The 25,164-nt window shown below is 55.6% G+C and overlaps 1 protein-coding gene across 3 annotated transcripts in view; it reads left to right on the plus strand.

Moving 5' to 3' along the window:
* Nucleotides 1–25,164, plus strand: part of RELT (RELT TNF receptor) — a 77,037-nt gene that overhangs the window by 41,819 nt on the left and 10,054 nt on the right. Inside the window, exons 2-6 of one of the 3 annotated variants that reach the window (XM_075919558.1) lie at nucleotides 375–462; nucleotides 11,278–11,385; nucleotides 11,845–12,023; nucleotides 12,858–12,943; nucleotides 16,772–17,029. In XM_075919558.1, the coding sequence (XP_075775673.1) occupies nucleotides 418–462; nucleotides 11,278–11,385; nucleotides 11,845–12,023; nucleotides 12,858–12,943; nucleotides 16,772–17,029 (676 nt within the window). In that variant the 5' untranslated portion in view covers nucleotides 375–417. The remainder of the gene's footprint in view (nucleotides 1–374; nucleotides 463–11,277; nucleotides 11,386–11,844; nucleotides 12,024–12,857; nucleotides 12,944–16,771; nucleotides 17,030–25,164) is intronic. The other 2 variants (XM_075919557.1, XM_075919559.1) reach the window with 2 other exon arrangements.

Consider the following 25,164-nt stretch of genomic DNA (forward strand, 5'->3'; position numbering starts at 1 on the left):
CAGCAGCACAGGATGACAGGCATCCACTCCACAAAGGGAGGTGGTTTTTAAACTGGCTTCCCTCATGGACCAGCTCCCACCTGGCAGGGGTCTTCTCGGGAGTGAAGCCAGAGCGCATTAGCTGTCGGCCCCATCCTCCAGAGACTATAGAATAATCGACTGACCAATACGAATTCATGAGGTTACTCGACTATTAAATTAACCCGTATTTCACATCCTTACCCTGTAATTTGCAGGGATAAACAGAACAGCAGGCTTGGGTGGGCTGAAGGTAAGTCCAGGCTTGTCCGGAGAGATGTTTCCATCCTGCTGGATCCTGAATTAGCTGTTGAGGAAGGCTGACTCTCTGGTGACCCTCCTGTTCCTTGTCCCAGCAGGTTTGTTCCGTGGCTCATTGCAAATCGTTGACTCTCAAAGATGAAGAGGAACCTGGTCTGTTGGTCGTTCATCGCCTTCCTCACAGTGAGTAGGATATAATCCTCTGCTGGTTCAGTCCAGCGCAGCGTGGGCTGCTGCACCCCATCAAGTGCAGGCACGAGGCAGTGGTATGAAGTCCCGGCTGCGCATGCTCATGTATCTCCCAGCCTCTGGGAGTGGTGCAGCTGGGAGCAAGGGCCAGGGCAGGGCCAGACTGCACGGGAGGGAAGCTCTTGAGTTGACAGGGTGAGGTTGGGTGAAGAGGCAAAGGAGAAGCTGGTGTAAATGGATGAGGGGAAGGGAGTGGAGGAGAGAGCCTGGGCCAAGCTGAAGGAGGGGACTAAAAATCCAGGCAACCGAGCAAGAATGACTATAAACCCACACTGATGCATGCCGCAGGGCCCCGCCGACTGTCACATGCTCCGCGGGCTGCTTTCCCAGCCTGGAGCCACAAGGACCAGCCCCTGAACCCACACAGGCGCTGCTCAAGTCAGCTGGGCTCTCCACAGGCACCCAGGGCCTCCCACACCATCTGACAACAGTCTCTGGGTTTGTGACTCTATCGCCTCAGGGCAGAGAGCTCTTCTTGCTTGTCTGCTCTGATCCTACCCTAGAGCATTTCTCTTCATTTTATTTTCAGCAGTCTTCCCAATTCTGCCTGCACAGTGCCAGGTCCCCAGGACCCGCAACTTGTCCCACCAAGCAAAAGGGTCACACCCACTTGCTGCCCATTGCCTGCCCAAGGAGCTTTCTTGGAGGCATGAGACACCCCGGTTCTGCTATTGATACTCGCGTGGCAGCGTAATTATGAGTGAGCATTACTGTGAATCATAAAAAAACAAGGAGTCCAGTGACTTCTTACGACTACTACATTTATTGGGGCATAAACTTTTGTGAGCTGCACTTTATTTCCTCAGGGCTACAGAGAGGGGAGTGTAACATCCCTGCTAGTTAAATCGGGATGGGCATGGCTCACCTCCAACAGCGACAGGAAGGTGAGAGTACCTGAAGGGGAAATGACTTATTGTAATGAGAGACATGCAGACCATGTCTCTCTGCAGACCGCCTCTGGCAGTGTCAAATTTGCATAGGCATTCCAGCTCAGTGGTTTCACGTTTGCAGTCTGGTTTTGAAGGTTTTTTTGCATGAGACTGGCGTGGCATGTGGCTGCTCTCAGATAAGGCTGGTGCAAGAGCATTTGGCATGTAGGCCCCTCCTGCGTGGAGACCTCCCTGCCCTGGCGTGGCAGAAAAGCTCCTTCACAGCCCCTCTGTTAAGAGGTAAAGGGTAGGCTCTTGCTGGCTGTGTTTCTGTAATGGGGGTTTAGTTTCCCCCATGCTGTCCCCACCCTCAACCCTCTCTGGCTAAATACTGATCAAGGTGATGGGTTGGAAATAGTGAGAAAAGGTCTCACAAGAGCATCTGAGGACAGACTTTTACCTCTGACCGGAGAAAAGTGGTGGGGGAGGGGCAGTGCAGGAGAAATGGGGCTAAAACAGTCTCTTCTGGCTGCCCCTGGAGACCACCCAGAATAAGATTCTGCCTCTTGCTTCTTTGGGTGAAACCCAGCAGGCTGGGAAATTGACTGGGAAGGAGGCGTGTTCCCCGGGGCCGGTGGTGCTGAGGGAGAGTTGCGATCCTGGATCTTCTCGCAGTGTGGTCTGAGTAGCTGTGGTAGTGGCCGGGGGCAGGAGAGAGGTTTTAAGCATGCTGCAGGCTGGGGTGGCAGGTATGTAGAAATGTTGGTGGTGCCCAGAATGCCCAGAGCCCACACTCCTCCTGCTCCTAAAATTCCTTCTCCTCTGCGCCCCATCTCCCCCGCCCAGCTGCCTAAGGCTCTGTGGTAGAGTTTGGGTGCAGGTTCTGGGCTGGGGCAGGGGATTGGGGTGCAAGAGGGGATGCAGGCTCTGGAAGGGAGTTTGGGTGCAAGAGAAGATGAGAAGTTGCCCACTGGGAGGAAGTTTGGGTGCAGGAGAGGGTCTGGGGTGCAGGTTTTGGGCTGGGACAGTGGGTGGGAATATAGAAGGGGGTGAGAGCTGCAGGCTCTGGGATAGAGTTTGGGGGCAGGAAGGGGTGGGAAAGGGATGCAAGGTCTGGGAAAGGAGGGGTGAAGGGGGTGGGGTGCAGTGCTTATCTGGGGCTCTCTCCTCTGGCAGCAGCTCCCAGGTATCTGCAAATACGATACCCACGGCTTCCCATTGGCACAGGGGCAGCGTGTAGGCACACACGCCGCACCCCATCCCCACAGGGACCTGCTGGCTGTTGAGCAGAGCAGGTGGTTGGAAGCCACTGCAGCCCCATGGATTGCCAGTGCTGGCGGCAGCAGGGGGCCATTTTACATCACCCACAAGTGGCAGGTGGGGCTGGGGAGAGACCCGGCTCTGAACTTTAGTGAAGCCAGGCCCTGGGCCAGGAATATTCCTGGTGCCCGGACACCACAGGCCTATGGAACTTGCTGCCCATGGCTGCAGGCCAGGAGGAAGTAGATAGGAGAGGGCTGAGAGCGGCAGCCCCCTGCAGTGTGGTTACAGGGAGAGTCTCCTGCCACCACCTCCTCAACCTCTGCGCCGGACACGGCTGGCGCTCGATGCCCCAGGGTGAGGAGGCAATGCCGAGGAGCATACAGTGGTCACTGGTGCAAGGGGGCACCGCCTTTGTCTGGCTGTTGCAGGGGTACAGCCATGGGTGGGCAGAGGGGGCGGTGGGCACTCCCAGCCTCCGCTCTGGTATGGCCCCAGCACTTGCTCTGCTCCACCCACCCAACCTCGGCAGGAGCACTGGGCTGAGCGGAGCACCCTTCCTCCCCTCCCCCCCGCCCCCGTGCCCTGACCCCACTCCCTAGCAGGAGCGCCAGGCAGGCCGTACAAGAGCAACCATTTTTCCAGGACTCCGGGTTGGCCCAGTGGCTCATCTGACACTGGGGGGAGGGCAGGTAAGCAAGCGAGCTGGAGCCGGATGTGCGCCCTGGCCAAAGGGGCCATCTGTCATCTCTGCAAAGCCGGCTGCAGGGGGTTCAGGGGAAGCAGGCCCCTATCCCTCCCAGTCCCCCATAATTGCCCGCCCACCCAAATATTCCATGCTGGCCATGCCACTGAGCTATAGCAGCCTGTCGGGGGCTGCGGGAGTCACACTGTGGATGGGCGGCTGCGTTGTGGGGAAAGCGGGTCTTTGGTGGAGAGGGAAATAACTTGCATTTTACCTCCGAAATCAAAGGATTAATTCCCCTTCTCCCCACCCCCTCCTCTACCTGCCTTGCTGCTTTAATGCATGGCAAGGAAGGTCTGGTGAAGCTGGGAGCTGCCATCCTGGGCATCAGAACGCTGTGGTCCCTGGTCTGTCCTGGCCCTGCAGCTCTTTTCCTAGGCTCATCTCTCCATCCATTAACCACGCAGAGGCCAAGCTGGGCATCTGGATTGCAGCAATATCTATAAATCGATGGGACGGCTCGGGCGGATCCCTTTAAAAGCTGTCCCTGTGGCCTGCCTCTCCAACTAGGCTCTTTGATCCACCCTGTGGGGACGGCCATTACCCTGGTTATGTCTGGCCTCTGCACGTCCCACATGCTGCCCCAAGGGCTGAGGGGATTCCTGACTCTCCTTGATTGCCCTTCTCTGGGAAGGGGGGGTGCTGGGTAAATGCAAAGCATTAGGCCAAAGCTGAGCTTGGCCGGTAAGTAGCCAGGCCTGACTGATTTGGTAGGAGAACAGGTTCCCCAAAGCTGCCCTGCTGGTGGGGGCAGTTTTGTGGATTTCTGGGCAGTGTTGCAGACAGCAGAGCCTACTTGAAAATAGATGTGGCTCCCTGTGTCACTGCTGCAGCATGCTTTTCCCTTCCTCAGTAATGCTGCAGGAGGAGGCTGTGTCTGGAGTGGAGGGAGAAGGGGCCTGGGCTGTCATGGACACAGCCCAGCCCTCCCTGGTAGCTGTGGGGAGAGCTGGGGATGTCTATCCCTCACAAGAGCGGGGGTTGGTAAATGTAGCGATCGGGGGCACAGCCCCCTAGTTATTTATTTATATTTATATATATATATATGTTAGTCTCTAAGGTAGAGAACTAACAAAGTTACAGACTAACATGGCTACCCCCTGAGACTTTTTCCCTAGCTTTGTTCTTCCAAAGCCCATATTTAAAGGGGACCTACTTTTTTTTTAAATTGTCTTACTCTCTTTTTGGCTTCTTTTGAGGGATAAAAAAAGGCCTGATGGTCTGTTGGATTGTTCAAGATTTTTTTTTCTCTTAGTTAAAGTATTTTTAACCAGAAACACCTTATCTAATTTGGCTGGAGGATTTTTCTGGAGGTTTTTGGAATGTCTCTATGAACACACACAGCGCTCATCCTTTAAGGCTTATTGTTAACAATTATACTCCTTTTCTCCAAAGGTTCTATTCGTAATTTGGAATTCAGTATAACCAACAGCATGTTTACCATCATGACACAAACTCCCATCCCCATTCAGTTGTTCAGCTTTCATTCTCATGAGATGTTAGAATTGAATTTTCTAGGGTAGAGAAGATCTGAATTTCCTGTTTGCTTTTGTTGAAGCCAAGGAACACAGGCAAGGAAACTGAATGGAAATCCTTTCAAGCCACCTTCAAAGGTTCTAAAGAAACAAAAAAACAACATCAAGGCCAATTTTTTTCCTCCTTTTTTGCATTACCTTTATCTCTTCAGAGAACTTTTTCAGAATACAAGCACAGTTTAGGTGAGGGAACGTTTGACTGACACTGTTGAAAGGCTTAACAGATCATTTTAAAGGCAAGTGGGGCAGTCCCTCATGAGTAGTCAATTATGTATTTTACACAATCTGAATTTTATTAATTGAAGTGCCCGTCATAGCTCTTGGGCACTTCAGTATTACTGTATAAACTTAAATAGATATTAATACAGCAATGTATATAATTAACTCGTATGTAATACTTTCCATCAGTAGATCTTAAGGCACTTCACAAAGGACATCTATATCCTCACCACCCATTATACAGATGGGGAAGCTGAGGCACAAAGCAGCAAAGTGATTTCCTCACAGTCATCCAGTAGCAGAGTCATAAATAAAACCTAGAGCTCTTAAATCCCAATCCTGTGCTTTATCCATGGGACCACACTGTCTCTGTAACCTGGCCTCCATTTTAATGTGTGTCGTCTGCCTACTAGTGTGTGTATGATGCAATACATGCATTCCTCAGTCTTATTGCTGTAAAGCCGGGGTCACCAACAGGTCGATCGCAATCTACTGGTCGATCGCGAGGCCTCAACCAGTCGCTCGCGAGGCGTCCTGTCTGCCCCGCCCCCATTACCCTCCCATCCCCAAGAAGCCCCACTACTTACCTCAAGTGAAAATGGAGATAGTGTCGGCTTCCCGGGGATGGACAGAAGTCCCGCAGCTTAGTGCCACTTCCGGCGATTCCAGAAGTACGCTAGCTGCTGTGCCGGGTGTACTGCGGGAGGGAGCATTGGCTCCTTGCACCACACGGGGGGGTTCAGTTTCCTTATGCTACAGCTGTTTAAGATTTTTGTGGTGAAGTCCATGTATAATAGCAGCCTCTTAGCATCTTACTTTGATTTTTTTTTTCCTCCCAAGGCTGACTTAGGTCTAGTCTACAGCAGTGCAAACCCCTGGTTATAGATCTGACTCGTGCTGGTGCACAATTGATTCTGGGTTAAGTCATATTGGTGCAGATGGTGCTTTACTGGTGCAAATAGTGTTTGCACTGCTGTCGTGGAGTCTAAGGTCAGAAGGCACCACCAGATCCGTTAGGCTGAACTCTGGTATTTCATGGACCTCTAATAGCACCCAGCACCCCCACACAACCCAGCAACAAAAATGAGGCCAAGATATGTCAGCCCATAGGAGCATAAACTATGATGTGCCACAGGCAGAGAACAGGGGGGAGTGAGGTGCATCAGAGCTGGAGTGACATGGAAATGATTACGTGAGCTATACCCAGATATTCCTGGCCAGTGACCCACACCCACCTGCTGCAAAGGAAGGCGAAAAGCCAGTCAGACCTGGAGAAAAATGTCTGTCCAACCCCACATACTGTGCTCAGTTAGACCCTGAGCATGTGAACAAGAACTATCCGGCCAAGCTGGGAAAGAGAATGCTCAGTGCCACTTCTAAGCCCTGGCCCTCCCCTTCAAGTGTCTCCTCTCCAGCTGTGGCCATCCCTGATTCTTCAGAGGAAGGAGATTAAAAAAACCCTTCCCGACCCCTGCATGTGGCTGACAGCCTGAAGCAGGAGCTATTAGGAGCCTAAAACATCTGAAATCCCCGTGTAGACAAGGGTATGCCGCTACTAGTGAGTGACCAGTGCGCAGAGCCTTCTGTTTTGATCACCTCACTTAGGAACAGCTGGCTGGAGTTTGCCCAAGATTTCCCAGGTAATCTCCTGTGGGAGGATATGTCACATGAAGAGCTGCAACCACAAAGTTCTTAGAAAGTTTGGGACGAGCACAAACTGTTTTCATGGCCCTTGCAAGGCAGCCGTCGCTTTAGCTTTCAGTGTTGCACTAGCTAGAGTGACTGCAGTAGAGTTATTGCAGGGGGTGGGTTGCTCTAGACTCTTTCCTTGGCAGCGAGTCAGCTATTGGCCATGCTAGCAAGCTACATACCCATCTTCCCCTTTTGAGATCGAGTTAGAAACTTGTTCCTAGTCTGTCAGCGTGTGGATACATCGTAGGTGAAAACAGTCAGCCTTCAAAGAGAGCGGAGCTCGCCAGAATATTTTCATCCATTTTTTTCCCCAATGAAAAATGACTTTTGGAAGAAAACTAAAACGTTTGAGAGAAGGTCTTTATTTTTTTCCTCTAAGCCTTGCATGCAATCCTTTGACCCGTTCCCTCCTATTTACCCCTCCCCGCACACAGGAGAAGTTTCCCTTCCAAATCATTCATTTCACTTCAATTTGGGAGAATTCCTCCCTTTGGAAGAAAGGGGGCATGGAATGGAGTGAGGGAATGAAAAAACAGGAGAAGAAAAGCCAAAGAAATGAGCCAAAACAGATGGAGGAATTTTTGTTTGGTCAAAATTCAAAATTTTGTTTGTGCTGTGTCTTTCCTGGGACGTTGTCCCCACTTTGGGTTTGGGATGTGGGGGAAGGGCATTTGCTGTCCTTTGCAGCTATCCTCACCAAGCCTGCTATTGGCAAATGCAGTAGTGAAAGATGTGCTAAGGAACGGGGCTTGTTTTAGTGCCTTGTGCCCCTGCTGACGGTACCACCGTCAAAAGAAGGCACAGAAATGTCAGCTCACTCTCTCCCTGAATCAGCAAGCTCTGGGCTTCCCTTGGACCTACGTTGTAGTGATTCTTAGGCCCTCTTAAAAGAGGGAATGAAACAACTGAAAATCCATGCAACCCACCAGGGGCTCCCTGCCTTCCAGGGATGGGTGAAGGGATGTTGAATAGCTGGGAGGAGACCTGCTGTGACCGAATCTGCCAACAGTCCCAGAACGGCAAAACCTGAAGGGCTGCTGCTAATTCTCCTTCTGGCCTTGCTCCCGGGCAGCCACGGGAATTTTTTGGGACAGTTCTCAGCCGATATAAATTGCTTCGGCTCTGAGAATTGATAGCAGCTGAGTGTCTGGGGCTCTGTGCCTTGACTCTACCCAGCTGTCAGCCAGCTCTTTACCTATTGGACAGGGAGTTCTGTGCTGGTGCAACCAGAACCTGAAGGACATCTTCAGGCGGGCCGCTGATGCTGCATGTAACTCTTTGGTGCTTCCTAAAGCTTGGCCTATGATACTAGCCCACCTGGCGTCACTTCCTGGTTCCCTTGCACTAGTTGTTGTGCTTAAAAAGTGCAGCACGCCTCTTGTTGGAGGTGGCTGAACTTCACAACTTGCATAGTGCCCCTCTGTTTAGTGACACTTGGGGTCTCTAACCTACACTGGGGACCAACACTCATGAATGATTTCTCCTTGCCACAGGCTGTCATCCCAAACGAGGCCACTGCTGTAGTGCTGTGGCTGAGCTTAGGAAATTAGGGCATTCAGGGGGCTGGGCAGTAGAGGGAGAGAACAAGGCTGGAGAACAAGAACGGAGAAAGTGACAACTGCTGCTGCTTGGAGAAATACAAGCCAAGCACGCGCCCACTAGAACAGGCTAGATGAGAGCTGCGGCGTGAGGCTCACACCTGCTGATCTATTTCCGTGCAGGGCTGAGCCGTGGTTTCCCAAGTGACCAGTCCGGTCTGAGCACCAGCCCATGTGAGCGGCCGCCTTGCGGCTGCCCCTGCTCTTGAGCACGTCAGTCATCAGAAGCTCTCTTGTTGCTTTGTGTGCTCGTTCCGAGGGTGTTCCGAGGGTTGCCTGGCACCGCGTTGATCTGGGAGCCTGGCTGGGAGTGGGAGCAGGCAGGTGCAGGGCTGTCGGGGACTCTGACTGGCTGCAGCCCTTGTCTCTGCTTCCCCAGATGCGGCTGTGGCTGTTGGCTACCACATCCCACCCACAGCGGGAGCGGGGCAGGAGGCTTCTGAGGCAAATAAAGGATTTGTTTGTGGGCGGCATGTCACCCTCCCCCTGACTTAGCTGTGGCTCCCTACTCACGAGATTGACTCCTGCTGCTTATAAATGCCCTAAACCAGCACACTTGGGTCGAATGAGCATCTTGCTTTGGCTCGTGGATCCAAATCGGAATTGGAGCGAACGGTCCAGCTGGGCCCTCAATGTTCCACTCTGGGGGCTGCTGGACGGAGGCTGCCAAAGTTCCTCCAGAGGTTGGGGGAGGGGGACCAAAGCCCTGCGTGAATCCTGTGAAACCAGCGCTGGCTGCCTGGGTGTTGCGTAGGCTGTGAGCAATGGAACTGTAGCCATGTCACTCCCAGGTTGCTAGAGAAACACGGCGGGTGAGGTTCTCTCTATTATTGAATCCACTTCTGCTGGCTCGCGCAGCCAGAGGAAGAGCGCTGTGTGGCTCACACGCCATTGGTGAGAGAAACCAGAAGTTGGTAGAGTAAAAGAGGTCACCTCACCCACCTGGTGTCTCTCTGGATGTCCTGTGGTCCTAGCGCTGCCATAGCTCTCATCTAGCCTGTTCTAGTGGGCGCGTGCTTGGCTTGTGGTGGGAGGCAGTGTGGCTGGGATTAGGTGTAAATATAAGGGGGTAGTTGGGATTTTTTTAATTGGTCTCCTCCCAGTACCAAACGAAAGGGGAATGGCTGGAAAAAAAATCAGGATCTGGAGACTGACAGTTGCCAGAGAAATGGGGAGAGGCCAAAACTCTAGGTGAGTCTGATTGACGGGACTGGGAGGCCAATAAGGAAGCCCAAGGGCCCATCCTCCGCATGAGTTGGAGCTGCCTAAGCCATAGTTAAGGGGAGAGTAGCAGCAACAAGAATTGGGGGGGGGGGAGGGGCAAGAGAAGCAGCCCCGGCTGGGCATGAAGCCGGGTTGGGGGGAGCCAGAGCTGGGGCAGTGCAGACCAGCGTGGCGCTGTGGGGCCAGAGCCAGGTTGACAGGTTGGTCGTGCCACACGTAACGTGACGGCAGAGGGTGGTGAGCCGCTGAGCAGAGCGATGGTGGCTCTAGATAGATGACCTAGCACGGGCAGATGTCACCAGACTCAGAGCGGGGGCCATGGCTCCTGACGTGAGGGCCACTACTGGGGTGAAGGGTCCCTTCTGTCTGGAGTTCAGGGCACATGGCTGCTGTCAGAGCCGGGGTCCGACCTGCAGTGCCAGGGCCTGGCATGTGAGAGGAGCAGGCTGTGAGCTTTCCTCCCATCCCCAAGGCTGCTGTTCGTGGTGCCCACAGGGAGGGGCCCCTCTTCATTAAACTGCAGCTGTATTGAACTTCATGTCGTCCGGGAAGTGGCTGGTGTGCAGAGAGCGCCCAGTGTAGGGACACCAAGTCCCTGGCCTGAGTGACCCGGACGGGGCTGGAGGTGACATCCCCCACCCCCCGGAATTCTGGGCCTGGAATTGTTGGGATTATGGGAACCCTGCCGCTCGGGAGGCTGGGAAGGAGGAGAGTCGTTGAGGAAAGGCAGGCACTTGGGTAAAATGGGTGGGACCGAGTAGAGCCTTTCGCTGGCCGATTCCACCAGGGTCGTGCAGAAGCCGGGGAAGTTCCCCTCCAATAGTGGGATTGTTCCCCCGCTTGGATAAGGAAGCAGGTGGTACTGGGCTGGCTCATGTCTCCCAGCTCTGCTTCCGGCAAGGGGGTGCTGGCTGTGTTTGTGATTGCTGTTGGCAGGCCTGCTGCAGGACAGCTCTCCCCCCCACTCCCCTTTCTGTGAAAACCCTGGAGCATTGCAAAACAGGAGCACTGGGGGGCCACCTCTTCTACTCTGCAGGTCGGCTGCTGAGCCTGTGTGTGGCCATGCGACAGGCAGTGCTTTAAAATCCCGGCACTGTCTTGTCCCGGGGGAGTCCTGCTCAGGAGAGGCTGAGGGCTGAGCTGGCAAGGTGCCCAGAGACCAGGGTGATGGACCTAGGCTCGCCAGCCCTTCTGCAGCATGGGAGCAGGTCTGACAGGCCCTCCCCCCCCCCCATGCGCTGTGCTCACCTGCCCGCCCTGAAGGCAAAGCTCCTGCTGGTGTGCTCTGTGGAAGGGGCAGACTCGGGGGGACCTGGGTGTCTCAGGTATTATTTGTGGCGAGTGAGGCTCCCTGCAAATGAGTCTGATGAAGCCACCCAGGCCCCATGTCAGAACCTGATGGGCATCAAGCTGCCCTGGAGACTGATCCCAGAGGGAGCCTCTTCCCTTGAGACCCTTCCTAGGAGCCTGGAGGTGGGAAGGGGTCTGGGGCTCAGCTGTTCCCATGTGAGGCTGGTCCCCACAGCCTGAGCCCAGGTCGCAGGAACGGAAGAGGCAGGAAGGAGCAGCTCCCGATGCATTCCCATTACTGTCCTGTCTCTTTTCAGCTGCTGAGCCGGGCCTGGGCGCTGGCGTGTGGGGAACAGGAGTACCGGACTGTGGAGGGGGGCTGTGCCCCTTGTGTGGGGTGTCCCCCCGGAGAAGAGCCTGATAGGGTAAGCCATTCTGCCTACTGCTTTGCACGGGGCTGCTGGATTGCAGCTTGAGCATACTGCCTGGGCAGGGGGTGGGCGGGCACGGGCCGTCTGTCCTTCACGAAGCGAGCGGCTTGGCAGATTGCATGGAGGGGCGGGGGGAGGGGGGCATTCAAACCCTTTGATCCAGATCCAGCCCAGTCCTAGCCCAGCACAAACCAGGAGCCAGCCATGGGCAGCCTTTGTGCTGTGGGCTGGCAGGATTCAGTCCCAGTCGGTGCTGGCTGGTCCCCTGGCTGGCAGCCCAAGCAGAGAGGCTGTGAGTGGAACGGGTTACGGAGACTGGGCTTCACCTCGCACTCGCTGCAGCTCGGAGAGGAGGCCCGTGGCCGCGGAGAAGGGCTTGCCACGCTGCGTCCCCGCGCCGTGAGGCGGCCCCCAGCTCCACTCCTGACTCCGTCTCCGTTTGGTTTCCTGTAGAAGTGCGGCTCTGGGCAAGGCCTAGGAATGTCCTGTCAAGCCTGCTCTCCGGGCACCTTCTCGGCCAGCCACAGCCTGGCCCCCTGCTCGCCTCAGACCCACTGTGAGGCCAGGAAGAGGGTCCGCGCCAGCCCTGGGACAGCTGCAGCAGACAGCCAGTGTGGAGGCTGCATGCCAGGGTAACTTTGCTTTCCAGCTTGGCCTTGTGGGAGCAGATGGGGCTCTCCTGGGGGCGGGACCCTGGCCCTTTCACAGAGCTGGGTGGCACCTGTAAAAGGAGGGTCCCAATTCTTGCCAGCCTTCCAGGGGTTAATCATGCGTATGGCGCTCCATTGGACAGGGCCCAAATCCCGCTGTTTTGGCGGATTGGCTCTGGGCGCTTGGGCACAACGGGTGGCTAGCTAAGGCCTTCTCCAGGGTGTTATTAGTAGATCGACGACAAGTGAGCAGGGCTGGCAAAGTGCTGTTGAGTGGGAACGCTTCAGGCTGCCTGGCAACCTCAGTGCACCGTAGAGAGCAGAAATCCAAGCTGCTGAGTAGGAAGGCGGTTGCCTGCGAGTGTCTGCGTGAGTCACTAGAAGGCAGTTGGCTGAATTCCTCCAAGCCTGTACGCTTCAGGCCAGAAGGAGGGGAGAAACTCACTTAGTCACCTCTCTTGCTCTGGGCTCTTGTGAGTCTGGCCAATGCAAATCCACTGAGTCAACAGCAGGGAGTGGAAGAGATTTGGGGAAGGGGAAACTGTCTTGCGCTTTGCCCTGAAATGCTCCTGAAGCACAGTGTAAAATAGCTAGACATGGCTTTGCCCCATGGCTGAAATGCAGCCACTTCTGGGGTGGGAGTGGACATGTCAGATGCTTAGTGCAGCGTCGGAAAGAAAGCGAATAACCTAACATCACCTGTTTCCATTGTAGTCAGACTTTGAGCTGGACTTTCTAACAGTCCACAGAAGCCCTGTGCGCTGTTTCACAGTCACCTGTGGTCTCATTCTTTTTTTGGTCCTTTGCTCTTGGCAGGTTTTACAGCCCTGAAGGAGAGACGGACCCAACAGCTGAATGCCTGCCCTGCTCCTCTGCTCCCCAAAGCATGCCAGGCTGCCCAGGTCAGTGTAAACAGGGAGAGGGGACTGGTCACGCTTGGGGTTACAAAAAACCTGTGGGCAGAAGGGGTGGGGTTCTCTGGTGGGGCATAGGAGTTTTGTTAGGGCCAGATAGGAGGAGAGTCTCCTTCTGGGAGCTTCTGCTGCCCATTGAGGCTGTCTCCTTGCCGTGTGAGAAGGCAGGATTCGAATCACTACATGCATGGCCAATTCACTGCCCTGCCAGACCTGCTATCACCCAGGGCCAGCCTGCCGCTGCCCGCCACACAATCATTGACCTGGAGATGTGGGAGTCAGAGAAGGGGGCAAACAGGCTGTTGAGCTGAGCTCCAGCAGCACATCCAGGATGGGGGTGAGGAGGTGGGGGAGGAGGATGGGTTTTCTCCTGTCCTTGCAGCACACCTGGTCTCTGCTAGACAGGCAGAGAGAGGTATTACAGGCCGAGTAGTACTGGCCACCTGTCTGGATGGGGGCCTGTACTTTTGGGCTGGGCCTGTTGGGGTTTCTGAGACCACCTGATCCGCAGGGTTTCCATCAAAGGGTAGAAAAAGCCCAGGGTCTTGGCTCAAAGAATTGTGCAGCAGCAGAAGATGGCAGGGGCCCAAGCCCACACTCGGTTTGGCTCGCACATTCCTCGAGCTATTTCAGTCCCACCATGGCTCTTCCTCGCTAGTAATGTGTTTAGAAAGCTCTCCTGTGTCGGAGCTTCGTTAAAGCTCTTTGGCGGGGGTGCAGGGCGGACCGGGGAGAAACTAAAAAGAGAAACTGCCTGGAATCCACTTGTTCTTCTGTAGAGCTCTGGCGCCCCGTTGTCCTGATTGATGCATGCAGGGGCAGAGTGGGAGGCTGCTCTAAGTGCAGATCTCCACCTGTGACCCAGAAATGGCTTTCAACGTGAGCTCCTGAGGCTCGGCTTTGTCTCGGGTCCACAGTTTGCACGATGTCTAGCCCAGCAAAGCCCTGGCCCGTGGGCCCTCTTGCAATTCAAACACCGTGTGTAAGCCAGAGACCCCTGCACCGCGGCTACTTCTAGGGTGCAGCTAATCCACGGTTGTCACCGTGCGCCGCAATGCCACCGCTCCCAGAGGGGCTAACACCATGGCGGGTGGAACCTGCCAGGGGAATTGAGGGAGGTGGGGTTTGGTTAGTGGGGCAGGTAATTCGAATAATGGTTAAAACTCACAACTGCAGGCACCACACGTGGCTGGTTACGGGGATTGTGTTTGACCCACCCAAACCCACGGTGTCAGTGCCAGGTGTGTGCACACCATGTATCTGCCTGGCTGCATCCCAGGCATGAGGCTGCCACTCACCTGCACCTGGGCCTCCCCTTCCAGGTGCTTGGGGGTGAACGAGCTAGTTAGACATCCCCGCACGCTCCTGCAATGGCTCTAGCTGCTGTTCAGGCTCCTCACCCTGCGATGAGACTGGGGGGCATTGCAGCGGGTCTGGGGGGCATTCAGGTCTGGGGGGCATTGCAGCGGGTCATGTGGAGCTGGATGTCAGGAAATGGACTCTGTCTATAAAGCAGCGGTGTGCTTCACCCACAGTCACCTGGAGCCTGCTAGTCTAAAGTGCCTGGAGGCAGTGGTTTGGATCCCAGCAGGTTTGGCCTTTAATAACCTTGATCCTGAGAGGCCATGAAAGCTGCCAGGGTGCAAGAATACGGTGCTTTGCCCCTGCCCATAACGTCCATGCCCTACCTGGCTCATCCCTACAGGTATCCACCCAGCCTCACCATGGAGCATGGTGAAGCTGGGAGGCTGCTGTTGGGCGCATAGAGGTGTGAGGCCTCTGGGGCCGAGTAAATGCTTCCGAGAGCTCCTGGCTAAGGGAACTGGGAAGGAAAACTTGGAGGGTAGCCTGGTGGGGAGTCCTCTGCCGGCCTGTTGCAGTTCAGCTGTGCCGTCTGACCCTGGTGTCCCTCCCCAGAGAGGTCGCACCAAGGTCGGGAGTGGAGACTGGGTCTGAATAGTTTACTTGGCCGTGAGCGGCTCCCTCTCCTGCTCGTGCCTGGTGGGAGGCTGGAGGGAGGATGTGAGTTTGAGGAGAACTCCAGCCCGCTTCTTCCTACGATTTGGTCTCTCTTCTCCCTGTCTGGCGGTGAGGGAGCTAATGGGAGCTGATTCCCCAGCCCTCCACCAGTGACCACGCAAGCCCCATCCCCACTGTGGGCGTATCAGAAATCTAACCCCCGGCTGGGGATCAGAATTGCCCAGAGCTGAGTGAGGCTGGGCCTACACAAGCTCTTTTGTTGGCAAAACTTTTGTCAGTGAGGGGGTGTGAAAAATACACCCCAGCAGACAAAAGTGCCCGTGTGGCCGGCGTTGTGTTGGCAGGAGAGCTCTTGCCAGGGTGAGGCACTGCCACAGACCAGCCAGAAGCCGGTCAGGGTAAAAGCAGTACAGGTAGCTGAGGGGAGTTGTAGCCCCTAAACCTGCCCTGGGAAGAGAGTCTGGGGGGAGCAGGGCCATGGGCTGGGGCTGCTCGTGGGGAGGCTCCCCCACCCCAGGCAGGTGGAGCATCCCAGGCTCCCTGGGCTGCTCTTACCTGGGCCAGGCTCCAACTTCCGGCCTGGGGTCGGGGCAGAGGAGTGGCAAGGGGCCAGGCCTGTGGTGAAAAGTGCAGGTGGGGGGCAAAGAAGGGGCCCGGTGCAGGAAGGGGACCCACCGTAGGACCCTTTGCTCCATGCAAGGTTGAAGAGCTGGGTGTGGGCTTGTTGAAAGAAGGAGGGAGACTCTGAGGTGGACGGGAAGCCTGTGCTCTGAGGGTTGGGGGGGTGCTGTTTACATGCCTCCAGGCCCTTTGGGCCTGTCCTGAGCCAGCCATGACTGTCTCTTTCCTGGGTGGTGGCAAGAGCTGGAAGCTAGAGCCACTTCCTGCGGCAGATCAGGATTGTAACTTGAAATGCGTCAAGGAGGCACGGGCCTGGCACCCCAGATCCCAGCCACTTCGGTGTTCTGGTGTGGGGCACCAGCTCTCCAGCCCCAGGGGCTGGGCATAGAGCACCAGCTGAGTCTTTCACAGGCCCCTCAGTAACCTCCAAACGGCTTTTATTCCTCAGTTTTCAAGGAAAAACTGAAATCAGCCCCCCCCACCCCACCTGACAGTGTTTCCAGAAATATCAACCGAAACCTAGGAGATGGGAGCCAAGAAATGAATGTTTCCACTGAAAGCAGGCAGTTGGAGCCTACAGTAACTGCCTGCAAAGGCATGTGCCCTCCCTCTTACCCAAAAGGCCTCGCTCTTTGCAAAGGAGGCAAATATCCCCATTTTATAGCAGAGGAAACTGAGGCACCAGGTCACCCAATAGAACCAGGACTAGAACTAGGGATGTTAAATATCGGTTAATCAAGTAGTTGAGTAACCTCTGAATTCTTATTGGTTAGTCAACTATTCTGTAGTCCCCGGGGGCAGGGCCAGCAGCCAGTGCGCTCCGGCCATGCTCCCGAGGAGTCCCCTGCCACTCTGCACTGCTGCCTCAGTATCAGAGGCAGCAGCGCAGGATGCCAGGTGTGAGCTGGTCCACGAGGGGAGCCAGTTTTAAAACCAGCTCCCCTCGCAGACTGGCTGCCTGTCGCCCTGTGCTGTTGCCCGGACTCGTCACAAGCCAGGACTGAGCTGGGCTGCTGGTCAGCCTGCTAAAAAGAATTACTGGCAATGGCGGGGGATAGGAAATCTGTGTACTTTATAGCATTAACCTATAAGCTTTCGTTTATCGGTTAATTAGTGAATCGACTACACGATTACACCCCTAACTAGACTCTATCTGGTGATCATGACACTTGGCCACCTACAGTGACCAGCTCTTTTTTAACCCTCTCCCTCCAGAGCCAAAGCCGTGGCTACCCCGTCTGGTGAGGAATGTGGAGGCCCGGCACAGACGGGACGAGAGGGCGGCGTCCAACGGCACGCGGGAGGGGAAGCGGGAGGAAAAGGCCACGCAGTATGCCGTGCTGGCCATCGTGCCAGTCTTCTGCCTCATGGGCCTGCTGGGCATCCTTGTCTGCAACCTCCTGAAGAAGAAGGGCTACCACTGCACGGCCCACAAGGAGACGGATGAGGAGATGGTGAAGGTGGAGAGAGGCGGTAAGGACTGCGAGGAGGGTTCTGAACTTTCCCCGTGATCTCTACTGGAGCACTCGTGCCTCGCATGGGCTAGGGCAAGCCGAGGGCGTCCCAGCGGTAGGTGGGCATTGTGTTGCCAGATCTCCACCACGGAGCGCTGCCTCTCTAGCTCCCCTCCCTGGCTGATCGGAGAATGGCAGTCTCGGTGCCCGCCCTTTGGGTGGGGCGACAGGCAAACCAGGAAATACCTGAGAAGGGTGGATTGTGATAGGGAAGCACGAGACCAGCCCCAGCATGGCAGAGGGGAGATTGGTCTCTGAGGGTATGTTTAGACGACATAGCTCCGTTGACGGAGCCTTTGTTGACCGCTTCCTTATGCCTCGTGAAACGAGGTTTACCAGAGCAGTCAACAAAGGTTTCCCTTGTTGACCGATCGGCGTCTAGACTGCCACGCTGTGCCAGATCAGCTGATTGTCGGCACAGCGCGGCGGCCATTTTTATTTTAATGAAGCAGGGATTGTTTAAATCCCCGCTTCATTGACTATGTCGGGTAAACTAGTTAACATGGCTCTGTCGATGGAGCTATGTAGTCTAGACATACCCTGAGTGTCCCATGCCACTTGGTGGGCACTGTGGATGGGGGCAGTTCACCGCCCCAGTGCACTTGTTCTAGGCAGGCTGCCAGCAGCTAAGGCCCTGGGACCTCCTGTCCACCCAAGATGCAAGGATCAGCTGTGCTGGGGAGAGGGGAAGGGAGCAGTGTGCTGTTGAATTCTTTTAAAGATCTTCTGTGATAAACACCTTTGTCACCAGCTCCTTCCTTTACCCCAGGCGGCCTTATTTCTTTGTCTGCTTTTGGCTCCTTGCTCTCTAAACAAACTCCCTCTCTGTAGTGGGGGAGGGGAAAGGAAGGAAGGTCCCCCCTCATCAGACCCACCCTGCCCAGCCTGGGACTGATCAGCTCACCCCTCCTCTCACTGCTCCATCTCTGTACACCCTGCCTTGCCAGGGAGCCATCACGGAGCACAGGGGTGCTTTCATGGGAGGGAGGGGGATTGGCTGGGTGCACTTACGAGCGGGGGTGATGGTGAACGCTGTGGACACGGGGTTGAGAGGATGCCAAAGAGAGCCTGAAAGGCCAACTTCCCCTGGCGGCACACAGAGTTCTGTTGGCGCCGAGTGGCTACGTTGCCTCGCGTCTGGCTGCTATTGCTCTGCGCTTCATGGGCTGGGGGAGTGCTAGTCCAGTACATGGGTCGGACCCAGTTTCCCCCAGCAAAGTGTCTCTCCTGCCCAAGGACCTCAAAGCATTTTACAGCTGCAAATTCTCAGCTCTCTCAGGAAGACGGTTTTATTCCCCATCCTACAGCGGAGGGATGGTGGTGGCAGCGGTGGGTTTGACTGACTCTTGGCCCCCTCCTTGCACCATCAGTCTCCCTCTCTGGTGGAAGGTGCCTTGGGGGGGGGGGGCAGCAGAACCCCCCCAAACACACTCCAGTGATACAATCCACCCTGGTGCAGCTGCAGTGACTGTACCTCCCCTTCCTCCTCCCTCCCTCCCCGCCTTCCACCAACCCTACAGCTGAGGGGGAAATTATGGCTCCTTCTCTACTACCCTCTTCCATGCCCCACAGGTCCTGGGGCGTGGGGATACCCCCACAGGGTGCCTCATTCCTGGCAGTGATGGCAGACCCCCTCCCACTAACTGTGTGCTGACATAGCTGACTGCTGCAGGGGAGGGGGGGCTGATCTGGAGGAGCCAGAGGAGGAGTCACCCCCAGCCTGTGAGTTCCTGAGCTCCCCTGCCAGTGCCTGCGTGCTGCTCCCTGCTGCAGGGAACAAAGCCGTGATCAGCAGGTTACCTCAAGGGCAGGAGCTGCTGCAGGAGAGCCTCTGCGGTTACACGGGCTAGGACTGAATGGTGCTGTCAGGGACTCGCCAGCCTTGGGAGAGCAATAGGCCGTGACAGGCAGCATGAAGTGGGGGGGAGGAAGGGGGCACCCAGAACACCCCCCACTCACCTCCCTGCTACTGTACTGTGCTGCCCCGCTGTGGTGATAAGGGGGCACTGCATGTGTGTGGGAGCTGGGGTGCTGAGCCCACTGTGCTTTGCATTTCTAGCAGCAGCCATTTTTGTGTGTCTGTGTCTGTGTGTGTGTGTGTCCTGTTAACGCACGGCCAGATATGCTGCTGTCCCTGGGGGAAGTCCCACGAGTCTGACATCCTGTCCCCCTCTCCCCCATGTGATATTGGCTTAAATACTGGGGGATTTGAACTAAATCCTCGTTCAGTTTGTCGGGAGGAGGGGTTGTGTGTCATTTGAGCTCAGTGTGCATGTGGGGTTGACTTCCAGGTTGCAGATTCAGCCTCCAGCACCATGCCAGTGTGGGCCTGGCCTCCCCAGACAGTGCCCCAGCTCCATCCTGCTGCCCCCCCGGGCAGGCTCCTCCAGCAGCTGCCCCTGCCACAGCTCAGGAGGGAGCTGCCCTGAGCTCAGGGTGGGGCTGGCTATGGGGCAGCTCAGACCCAGAGGTACTGCTGGCATCAGCTAAGGCTGCCGCCTGCAGTGTGTGCACCGCAGCAGCCAGCAGGGGCCAAATGCAGACAGGCAAAATTCATGATTCGTGAGATCCTGCAGGCTTGGGGCACGTGGCTGCTGCTTGTTTGGTGCACAGAGGCTGCTGCTTCTCCACACCTGGCAGCATTACTGACTGGCGGATGGAGCATCGGGGGGAGGGGAGGCTGTGTCCCAGAGCATGGATCATCCTGCCCTGGGGAGCAGCAGTCCCAAGTGTGTGGGGGGTCACAGCAGTGAGGCAGTTTCCTGTTGAAAGTCGTGTTCTGGCCAGTGAGAAGGGAAAGGAGGCAGGATCTGAGCGGGGAAGGATTGTCCGCGACCCTGCGAGCAGTCCTGGCTGCACTAGCACCTCCCTGTTCCCTTTTGTCCTCCTGGAGGGCAGCTTGCCCAGGAAGCCATGCAGGGGGGTGTCAAGTCCCTTTGCTCCATCCCGATTCTTGTCGCATTCTCTCATGTTCCAGCACCTCTTGCTGTATCCTTTTGGCATGCGACTCAGCCCTAGTGTGGTGCGGAATGCCGAAGGAACCTGCTGACTCCCTTCCTCTGCCCTCCTTCCAGACCTCTTGCCTGGCTGGCCAGAGGCCGGAAGGGGCCGGAATTCAGTGTTTTCTTCTCTCCTCGCTCTTTTGTTGAGTTGTTGTTTTTTTCCTCTTGGTGCCTGTGGCCAATCCATTTCCTCTGAAGTCAATCCAGTTCCTTTCCTGCAGGCTGCAAGCAGGGAGACGACATCTCTGGAGTGTAAAGCCAGGCTGGGGTGTCTATTGGTCTCGGTGACGCAATAATGAAAACCTCTTGCTCGTTGGACACTCAAGCCCTTTCATCAGTGCTGCTAGATCCTCTCCGTGAGGTCAGGACAGGGCTAGTTGGGCGGGGGATGAGAGAGCGAGCTTGGGGAGGCTGCAGCTGGCCCAGAGAGCAGATCTGGGATCTGTTGGTAGTTCAGGGAGCTCTTAGATCAAGTGGTAGACATCTGCGTGTTCATACCCAAGGAGCTGGCTCTAGTCTGGTTCCCCTCTGTGCATAAGAGACTGTGTGTGTCTGCAGCACATGAGTGTGTCACATGAGGGCTTCTCCACTGCCCCACTCCCCTCCTATTGCTAATCTCTGTCACTACCAGGCTGCTTTTTCAGTGCAGCGCCACGATTCTCTAAGCAATCCCAAAGCTGGTCCCAGGATCTTCTTCATCCTTCCCTCATGATTCATGAGATCCTGCAGGCTTTGGGGCATGTGGCTGCTGCTTGTTTGGTGCACAGAGGCTGCTGCTTCTCCACACCTGGCAGCATTACTGACTGCCGGACGGAGCATCGGGGGGAGGGGAGGCTGGGTCCCAGAGCATGGATCATCCTACCCTGGGGAGCAGCAGTCCAAGTGTGTGGGGGGTCACAGCAGTGAGGCAGTTTCCTGTTGAAAGTCGTGTTCTGGCCAGTGAGAAGGGAAAGGAGGCAGGATCTGAGCGGGGAAGGATTGTCCACGACCCTGCGAGCAGTCCTGGCTGCGCTAGCACCTCCCTGTTCCCTTTTGTCCTCCTGGAGGGCGGCTAAGCCTAACCCTAACCACCCTATGCTTAGTTGGTCCCTAAAGAATTGTCCCCCAGTGGCATGGCAAACAGATAAACAGCTATGGAAAGAGAGTCCGGAGACTCCAGCATGAAGCTGTACAGCCAGCTCCCTGGAGAATGGGCCTAACGCTGCATCTCTGGGGCTCTGCCCTTTTCCCAGGTAGAGAGTCTGGCTGGAGTCTGGTCACAAGTCTGGGGGTGAGAGCCTGTCCCAGTCCTGCTCTCTGGACAGGGAAAGGAGCGTGTTATTTGCTGCTCTGTAGTGGCCCCTTCTGGCCAGTAGGGGAATGGCAGCAAAAATGAGATGGGAGCCGGCATCCAGCCGTCATTACTTGAAGAAAGTTTTCCAGCCTGTAGCCTTGAGAGAGGAGGTGGATAATGCTGTGTCTAGTGACGCTGCTGTTAGGGTGCTGGTCAAAATTTGCAATCTCCCATACTACTAGGGTTTGTATAGGCTGATAACTTTTTTTTCTTGGCTGTAATATGTGTGATTCACGCAGGAGCGGACTGGCAATCAAAATAGGCCCTGGAAATGACATCACCCTGCGTGCCCCTCAAGCCCTGCCCCTGCGTCATGTCCAGCACACGGTGCAGGTGGCGGGTCAGGCTCTGCGTGCCGCCTATAGCTTAGACGTGGAGCCGCTCGGAGTGAGGGGCAATGGCGTGCGGACATGACGGCCCACCAGGAAATTCCCGGTATCCCGCCGGGCTAGTCCGCCCCTGGATTCACAGTTGTCTTCCAGTGTCTGGCACCTACCACTGCCCTCAGCTAGGGAAGACTTCTTTTAGCTCAGATAGCTGAGACCTGCATTATTGATATACAAAGAGCAGAGTTTGACTCCTCTCTCAACAGGAGTGTGACTTTGCTGCACCTGGATTTGTTGCATTTCCTGACATAGCAGCACATGGCTGCTCAAGTAACACAGGCTGAGGGAGGAGGGAGTGCTGTGCTTGGCTCTCCTCTGAATCACTGGACCATCAGTGCTGGAGAAGACTTTGTCCAACTGGTGTGTGCTACCTGCCGTTGGCTTCCAATCTCTTGTGGCAAGGAGTTCCGCAGATGAAGCCCCTTTGTTGGGCTGCTGATTCAGTGCCCTCTATAATGGTCTTGGAGGCATAGGTGGTTCCTGACATGTTAGCCAAACTCTGGTAGGAATAGCCCTCTTTGTAGAGAAGGCACCAGTCTGGCACTCAGGAGAGCTGGGTTTAGTTCCCAACTCTGGCCTGCTGGGTGACCTGGGACAAGTTGTTTTCCCCCATCCGTTGAATGGTGATAAAGATACCATGCCCCTTTTTGTACATACTTAGCTTGTACAACATAGCACATTGAGATCTAACTGTTGTCTGCAAGACAGGCCATAATTCTAAGGGTAACTGAGATCGGTTTGGAGTGGCATGGGAGGGAGCCGGCTTCGGTAGCACCAGGGCTGTCTGACTATCCCCCAAAATACTATCTGTATTTACAGGAGTTCAGCAGAAACCAGCCTATTCCTAACCAGTAGCACTTGGCTGACTAGACTGGCTTGCGGTTGCCTTAGATGCACATGGCACTTCAGCCAATAGGGATGCACCTCTTCAGCATTGACCAGCTGTTACTTTTCCGTCACGCCATGACAGATGTCCATGGTGCCTTGTGTATCACTGGAGACAATAGAAACAAAGTCCAGGGAAGAGCCTCAGCTAAATTACCCTTTGAAAACAATATACCCATTTCAGTCTGTTCGGTAGCCCCTGGAGATGCTTAGAGCCCTTCTCCTCTGGTTTGACACTTCCAGAGTGCAAGCTTCAGATCTCCCAGGTGCCTGAGGCTTGCTGGAGGGGGAGGGGGCCACTCTCCAGTGACCCCTTAAAACTGGAATTCTTTTTTCTGGGCCGTCCATAGGAAAGCCATGGTGCTTTTGACAAGTCATTATGGACAAAATGGCAGTCTCCCCTTCCCCATCTCACTGTGGCATGCTAGTTGGCTGGTGTCCTCCACCCCAGAAGTGGCCGCGCTTCTGCAGTATGTGGAGCTTGTAAATCAAGACCATGATTGGGTCATGTGTTTGTTTCTCTTAAATTCCTCTGCAGACGGGCAGGGGGAATCCTCCAGATAAAACTGCATGATGCAGATGTAGGGGGGCTCTTAACTGGGGGAAGGGGAAGTTATAGTTGTTGAAAATGGAGCCTACTGCCCCCATGCAATCAGAAATCCTGAGTCAGGCTCCAGAAATCCAGGAAAGTGGCTTAATAATTAGCCTTAAACATGTCCAGGGAGGGCTGTTTGAATTTCTGGGTCTTGTGCCTTGAAGGGGTCATGGTTTTGAGCTCTGGTCTTCAGCCTGGAGACTCTGTACGTGGTTGTGATCCCATGACTCTGAGAGCTGGAGCTTTAAGAAGAAAACTGCAAATACCGCGAGACTTGTGCTTAAAATGATGGGAGTTGGCACCACAGCTCCTACATCTTCCTTCGGGAATGAGCAAAGGAGCCGCACAACTGCGTCCATTTTCCCCCTCCCCTTCCCCAGGCCACAGGTCAACACGCTGCAAGACCAGACACGCTCTTCACCTGCCTTCTCCTGCTTGGCTCTGTGCCTTCAGCTGTGTTCGGCTCCCCTCGCCTCCTGCCAGTAATGCCCCTCTCCAGAGATCCCTCCAGAGATCCCAGAGTAATCTCTGACCCCCAACGTCCCTCCAAACCACAGCACTAACACACACCTGTCCAGCATGCCCCCCCCTTGCTCCGCCCGCTGTCTCAGAGCATGAACCCTGCGGGACAGCCTGGCACGCTTGAGGGCTGCCTGCCACGGCCCTCTGTGCTGGCCCTGCAGCGCGCCTCCCCTGTTCTCTGCAAAGAATGGAAATTAATAACCCTGAAGGGCCCAGGCCATGCTGCCGTTGCCATGACTACGGGGGACTCGCGGCCCCTGCTGTCTGCAGCGCCGGTGGTTGCTGTGTACAACGCTGGGCGCGGCGGCTGGGGATGACCTAGTTTCTGGATCAGAGAGCTGGCTACCGTGAAGTTAGCAGGGGATACGCGGGAGGGGTGATCCTCAAATAGATCTCAGAGGCACCTCTGTCAGAGCCCAGGCTGGGGTATATCAGGATTTTAATTACAGGATCATTGTCTGTAATCGCGACACAGGGCACGTGGCGCGCTTGTCATCTCTGCCTGCTGTTATACCCCATGTTACAGCCAGGGAAACTGAGGCACTGGTGGCCAGCCACCTGCCCAGCATCCCTTCCCCTAGGCTGCACTGCCAGCCCTCTCCCCCACTGCTTGGCGAGTGGCTTAGCCGGGCACTTCTGTGGCGTCAGACTTGCTGAGCCCCCCAGGCTGGGCACTGCCATGAGATGTGGGTAGAGGGGAGCAGCAGGGCTGCTGGGCCCGTGAGAATACAGCCCTCCTCCCTGAGAGAGAGTAGCTGGCACGGGTACCTGATGGAGGAGAAACTGAGCGCCTGCCCCATCTTGTCTCTGGTGATGGCTTAATATTACCACTGATCGGCGCAGGGAAGCGGGGGGCATGGAAGGATCTGACTGAAATGGTTCCTGGCAGGGGGCTCCCAACCTGGCGTCCCTGGGGAGGGGAGGTTTGTTGTGACCATCCCACCCTTCCCATATTACTGCCTGGGAGGGGGAACTGGCCGGCCAGTTCCTGGGCATGCCCTGGGAGGGGCAGTGTGGTCTGATTCACTGGGCTGGGACCCCAGAAACCAGGCTTCTGTTCCCTCCTCTCCTGCTGGGTGACTGTGCCTCAGATCTTTGCTCTCTGCGTCTCTGCCCTCTAACGTGCTCTGTGCTCTGTAAGAGCCAGGGCCTGGTAGTGTCACCCTGGAAAAGGTTGGAAACCACCGAGCTGGGGTAGGAGATAGATGAGGCCTTTTTAATACGGAAATCTGCAAGATCAAGCCTTAGACTCTAAGGCAGGGGTGGGGAACCTTTTTTTGGGTCAGGGGGCCGTTGGCACACAGAAAAATCAGTCGGGGGCCGCACATAAGTGAGAAGCACCAGAGCATAGGGGGGCAGCGAGGGGGTTGG

The sequence above is a fragment of the Pelodiscus sinensis genome, chromosome 1, assembly GCF_049634645.1.
Source record: "Pelodiscus sinensis isolate JC-2024 chromosome 1, ASM4963464v1, whole genome shotgun sequence".
NCBI classification, from domain to species: Eukaryota; Metazoa; Chordata; order Testudines; family Trionychidae; genus Pelodiscus; species Pelodiscus sinensis.